The following is a 6,232-nucleotide window of genomic DNA, read 5'->3' on the forward strand; positions in this document are numbered from 1 at the left end:
AAAGAAAGGTAGGTGGCACGCCGCCAATGCAGTGAAGCAGAAGTAAATGTACCTCGAAGGGAAAGTAGCCCTACAAAGCAAATTTCGAATTTTGATCAGTACAGTACAGTCCAGAAAAGTCCTGAATTTTGACTTCATCAACCTAGGTATGGGTACCTGTTACTCATTATGATGGTGGTGGGGGTACGTGAGATTAAATCCGGGTACCCAAGGGGTACACAGGTGAAAAAAGTTTGACAACCACTTCTTTAGACAATCCATCTTGTGTTGAATTTTTGTAGAAAATTTCAACTAAATGATAGTACCTACTTACCTTGTTCATGTCATTATCAAGGATAAAAATTATGTCATAAACAAAAAGTACATTACTTATTGAGGTATTCTTTTATTTTCAGGTCTTATGGGAGGTATGGGAGATAATCAACCAATGTTATTGACACATGAAATAAAATTATCCCAAGAAATGCAACCCCAAATGGGTCTTCTTAGAATGAAATGTTTGATATGTGATCATCAGTTACATCAAGAAGTCAGCTTTAATGTTTTCTCAACTGCATTACCTAAGTCTGGAGTTCCATTGAGTAATTCTTTGAATAAAGTTCTGAAAACTAACTACCAGTCATTTGATACACTGAGGAGCACAGTGCTATGTAATATGTGAGTGTTATACATACCTATCTGTCCTACCAGCAAATCTTGCAAGCACTAGGTTTGTAGGTTCTATCCCCATCCAGCTCAACAGATAAGGTTTGTTCTTGGAATGGCTGGCTTTCTCCTATCCTGTCTTCATCTCTGATTTTGAAATAAATTCTCCATTCTTTAAGTTCCATCCATCAAACCTCTGTGAAAAAAAAGACCCACTTTCAGGTATATAGACAAGCCTTATACCCTTATGTTTATTATATCTACTTTTCAGATGTTTCAACTTATTTGATGAGTTAGAAGTAGCAGAAGAGCAATGTAAAACATTACGTATCACTCTCATATCAGGCTTTAGGAAAACCTGTGAGCTATATGGGCAACTTGTTGAAGACACCACATGTGGCACAGCATGCCAGACAGATGTGTCTGCTGATGATCTGCTACTCAATGTCAAGGAAGAAGTCATACCAGTAAAACCTAAACAAGAAAGAAGAGTGAGGAAAGCAAAAACCAAAATGAAAAGGAAACCCAGTAGATCTAAAGAGGTTAATATTGTCCTTTTGTAAATTTACTTTGTAGTATGTTTACCACAGTTTACTTAGTCAACAAAGCATGCTATTATTTATCAAATCAATTGGTTCTAGAGCCAGCGGTGATAGCATGTTGAATACACAATGTTGTTGTTGGTATCTAGGTGGGTGACCATCTGGACAGTTATCTACTGCTGGCTTTTCTCAGTCCTCCTTGTACTGGGTGAAGCATTGAACTTCCCACGGAATGGTCATTCAGTCTAATTTTGTCTCTTCCAGACATCCAGTGAATTTTCAGAAGAAGAAAATTTTGATGGAGAGAAATACAATGATAATCCAGACCATGATAACCAAGAACACTTCATAGATTATTCTGACCCAGTTAAACCTGATCCTGATACGACATCAGATTGTCCTACCGACAAACCTACAGGACCCAAGCGTAAATATACTAGTAAGTTTATCTAACAGGGTAACATGCTTGTCTGGATCGCGGGTTCGATTATTGCTTGGGGAAAATTTATTTTTCACAGGTTCATTAAAAAAAAAAGTTTTAAAAGCCCAAAAATGTGTTCATGTCCCTGTAGGTTGTAGGTAGACAAATATTTAAGGGGACATTTGTAAAAAGCTTTGCATAATACAAGTATTTTTCTTCAATTCTAATATCTACCTTTTTACATCTTCTAGGAAAGAAATACACATGTGACTATTGCACTCGTCTGTTCCGACGTCCCGGGGAAGTAAAGAACCATGTCCTTGTGAAACATCTGGGCAAGAATCCCAACCAATGTACATTCTGTGAGAAGAAGTTCAATAGTCGAAACGGACTCTATGTTCATTTGAAGAAGGTGCACAATGTTGAGTATTCCGAGAGAATAGGTAAGTTTTTTTTTTTTTTTTTTCAAATAATTTCAGCATTCTTTTGAAGATGCTATTCTTTTACAAAAGTGGTACCTACTTATCTTTATCCTATTTTACTGAAACTTGGCACAGGTATTCAACTTACAAAGGCAAATTTCTCATTAGATTGGGGTTCCTTTGGAGGTTTTCTTTACCCTATGGAGCCACCTACCTCGGAGATTTTTTTTCCCCCTCCTTTTTTCCTCGACATAAATCCACAACGGTTTATCTGATTTTGATGAAAAAAAAAGAGGTTTGACAGAGGGGACTGTAACTGCTATGGTCTTATCGTCCCGAAATCGAAGAGAGAAGGAAGACAGGATAGGAGAAAGCCAGCCCTTCCGAGAACGAACATTATCCCATCAGGATAAAATTCGCCCCGGGCGGAATCGAACCTAGCGCTTACAAGGCAGACGCACTACCAACTAAGCTAACTAGGCTGGCGAGATTCTGATGAAATGTTCAACACCTAAAGATTATCAAATTGGCCATTAATTTTTGGATTTGAACAGGCCATTTCGGAGTGAGTTGCACAGTAAAGAGTAAACTTTCAAAGTGCTTTAAAGGGGAGAAAAAGAGTAAACTGAGTGAATATTATCTCTTCTCTATTCCACAGAACTGGTGTCCAACATACCTCTTGACGAGGATATTACGGATGCAGCACTCCTGGTGGACAAAGCGCTAACTATAAAGCCTAAGGAGAGTGAACAGTCTAGTCAAAGTGAGGACGAAGGAATGGATGAGGGAGGTCGAGACAGTTCAGGCTCCGAATGGACTGAAGAGACTGGTAATGAATTCATTGTTGAACGAACTGAAAGTTTCGTTTATTTAGCTATGAAATTGCGCTCGAAGTTTCGGTGATTTTGCAGTAAAAGTGATCTCAAAGTTTCATTGATTTTGCAATCGAGTTTGTAATGTGCGCGATAACTTTCGAACTCCAATTTTCATTATTTGTCAAACATGAGGCATAAGTACTGTCTCTTCTCGTCGATCTGATGAGGGACATACTACGGGGTGGGTATGCTACGACACAGACCACATGCGTCCAATGTAGTAGTTGTTTCACTGCTACAAAATAAAAAAGGCCGTGAAACACATCCGAGAACAGAAAAAAATCAAAACCTGAAGCATATTCTGAAGTCAAATGTCAAATCCTGAAGCATAGGCATAATATTTGCTCCCTCTTTGGAAGGATGAAAAGATCCTTTTCATTTCCTTCTATTCACGCACTATTCCAGAATCACGAAAGAGGAAACGTTCTGCCTCCACCTCCAAAGACAACAAAGGCTGTCGAAAAGAAAAGGAAAACCTCGGTTCTCGAAGCAACAATCCATGGATTCTTCCAAGACAGAAGATTCAGTGATGACAGAAAACGGTAAGTAAACGAGGCTATTTTCTATCTAACTTTTGAAATTTTAGATAATTACCTGCTCCTGGTAATGTAGTGGTCAATATGCCTGGTAAACAGAAGGGCACGTGTTCAGTACCAGCCAAGGCATGGTATTTTTTCCTCTGCATTGTTCATAGAAAGGGCATGAGTGTCAGGTTTTACTAGAAAATAGGAGAAGCAAACAACTGTTGTTCATACTTGTGTAACTTTCTGCCTCCATGAGTTCTTGTTTTCTGGTTGCAGTTATGTTGTAACTATTAGGAAACAAGAATTTAATGTGTTTGTGCCAAACTTCACCAAATGTCTTTCTTTTCAGATGTTTTCAAGGCAGATAAAGCAAACTTGGATCTTCAGGGTTTAGAAATGTCACCGGAGGACAGAGCTGAATCAGAAGTGTTAGGATGGAAATGTTTCATCTGTGACGCCCAACTTACAACAGAAACTAGCTACAGTGTATTTTACACAATGCTATCCCAATCAGGAGTGCTGTTGAGTAATGCATTAAATAAGGCTCTCAAAACTAGTTACGTTACTCCACACTCAATGAGGAGTCCTGTTGTTTGCAATAGGTGGTAAGTGTTTCAGTATGTTACAGTAAAACCTCCAACTTCAAATACATCGTAATGTGTTTTCATTTTTTTTTTTCTTTTTTTAGCCAGCTTATTTAATTGGAAAAAGCGCACCTGCCTTGAAAGCGTTAGGTATGCTGTTCGATTCCGCCCCGGGGCGAAATTTAATCCTTACAGATAAGATTCGTTCTCGGAACGGCTGACTTTCTCCTATCCTGTCCTCCTCTCTTCAAGTGTGGACGATAAGACCTCCGTTGTTACAGCTCGCTTCATCAAACCTCTTGAAAAGAAATATTTTTCTTTAATGCTTACCGTTATATTCTTTAGATACTTCCTTGTTGACTCCCAACCGACTCGAGTTTCGCCTCCTTTGTAAGCTTTATCAAAGAAACTGACTACTGTCTTTTTTTCTTTCTCCCAGGTGAGCGTGCGTGCATGCCTCTGATACATGAGTGTCCAACATGCGGCAAGAAATGGCGCACGGTATCAGAATTGAACGCGCACATACAGACACACTCTGATCTGAGACCTTTCGTGTGTGAGATTTGTGGTCAGGGATATAAGATGAAGAAAGCACTACTCGTTCATGTGGGAATGCATAGTGGAATTCATCCATTCACTTGTCATTTCTGTAATAAGAGTTTCACGCAGAAAATCGGACTGGTTAAGCACTTGAATATCCACAATGGAACGAAGAAGTATCAGGTGCGTGGACCTTTTTTCCTTCTAGTAAGACGATTCTGTTGTAAAACGAAAACCAACAAATTTATCCTGAACGGACAATATTCGTTCTCGGAGCAGCTGGCTTTCTCCCACCCCGTCTTCCTTCTCTCTTCGATTCCGGGACGATAAGACCTTAGTTACAGTTCCTTCTATCAAACCTCTTTAAAAAAGTCTATTAAATTTATTCTATTCCTTGCTTAATACAGAATAAAATAATTTATTCTGTACCAAATACATAAGACCTTCTTTAGACTGCGGGAGTAAAGGGACTTTTCAGTCTCATTTCGGCAGTATAAACAGGGTATATTCTATTCTATTTTCCAGTGTCATCTATGCGGCAAAGGCTTCATTCACCACACGTCCTACAAGTTCCACCAACTGGTTCACTCCGGTGAGCGGAACGTCAAATGTGATATATGCGGCCTAGCGCTCACCACTAAATCTCACCTCAACCGTCACATGTTGGTGCATACGGGGGATCGGCCCCACGAATGCAGCGTGTGTGGCAAACGGTTTGCCAAGAAGTGGAACGCGCAAGTTCACAAGAAGAAAGTGCACGGACTTGACGTTCCAGGGACGACTCATCGGGTGATGCCAGTGCCCCCTATTGGCGGTGGAGAGAAGGAGGAGGATGTGGCTGTGATGATAAAGCAGAGATTGATGCAGAAGTAAGTAGTTAAAAAAGAATCATGATAAAAAGGCCAAAACTTTTTTTTTTAGGCCTTATACCTAAAATTAGTGTTAAATGATCTTATTAGAACAAACCATTTCATTTGTAAAAAAAAAAACTGGTATACTATACTTTAGTAATAGAAAGTATAATGTATGGTTATTATTAATTTATTTACTATTACTAATTAAAGAAAGAAAAAAAAAAGCGTTCATCCCTGCCAAGTCAGTCAAATACGAGATATTAATCACCAAAGAGTTTACAGTCTTCTTGATTTTACGTTCTTGATCAAATAGCGCCATAGAACATAACTTGTTTATCCTGCTCGAATGAGACTAAAAAGTACCTTTACCCTAGCAGTCTAAACAAGGTCTCGTGTTTTTTCACGGGTTTAACAGCATAATACATAAGATTTACATCAGGACATAGGACATAAATACGAAAAAAAAAAAAATCCTTTTCAAATTTCTTGAGTGTCTTTTTCAGGTGTCAAATGTGCAGTTTTAAGTCAAGTCGGAAGGAATCGCTTCAAGAACATTGGGAGAGAGAGCACAACAGATTTCTCAACACTTACACCGGAGAATATGAGGAGTATGCTATGTGAAATCCGACACTGATTCCTATGTCTTACAGTGACGTAGGTAAATGGGGGAGATAAATTCTCAAATAAATTAGGGTTCGATTCCCACCCGGACAGAGTTTATCCAACACAGATAAGGTTCGTTCTCGGAACGGCTGGTTTTCTCCTATGTATGTAATTCTTCAAATTAAATTTATCCCAAGGGCAAGGAAAATCTAGACCAGGGTT

At 39.0% G+C, this 6,232-nt stretch overlaps 2 protein-coding genes across 2 annotated transcripts in view; both read left to right on the plus strand.

Annotated features, from left to right (window-relative positions):
- The window catches only part of LOC103521780 (zinc finger protein MSN4-like), a gene marked incomplete at its 3' end in the record, with an annotated part of 6,196 nt that extends 2,791 nt beyond the window's left edge, over positions 1-3,405 (plus strand). Inside the window, exons 2-7 of the mRNA XM_008486886.3 lie at positions 396-657; positions 917-1,187; positions 1,452-1,626; positions 1,860-2,051; positions 2,689-2,859; positions 3,311-3,405. Of these exons, the coding sequence (XP_008485108.3) occupies positions 396-657; positions 917-1,187; positions 1,452-1,626; positions 1,860-2,051; positions 2,689-2,859; positions 3,311-3,405 (1,166 nt within the window). The remainder of the gene's footprint in view (positions 1-395; positions 658-916; positions 1,188-1,451; positions 1,627-1,859; positions 2,052-2,688; positions 2,860-3,310) is intronic.
- Positions 3,405-5,422, plus strand: LOC103521782 (zinc finger protein 154-like; the record flags this gene model as incomplete). The annotated part of the gene is made up of 4 exons (XM_026832300.1): positions 3,405-3,447; positions 3,779-4,012; positions 4,453-4,736; positions 5,079-5,422. Coding segments are annotated over exons 1-4 (905 nt in total), but the record flags the coding sequence as incomplete, so codon positions are not given.
- Positions 5,423-6,232: the final 810 nt, after the last annotated feature.

This window comes from Diaphorina citri, unplaced genomic scaffold (assembly GCF_000475195.1).
Source record: "Diaphorina citri unplaced genomic scaffold, Diaci psyllid genome assembly version 1.1 scaffold5926, whole genome shotgun sequence".
NCBI lineage: Eukaryota > Metazoa > Arthropoda > Insecta > Hemiptera > Psyllidae > Diaphorina > Diaphorina citri.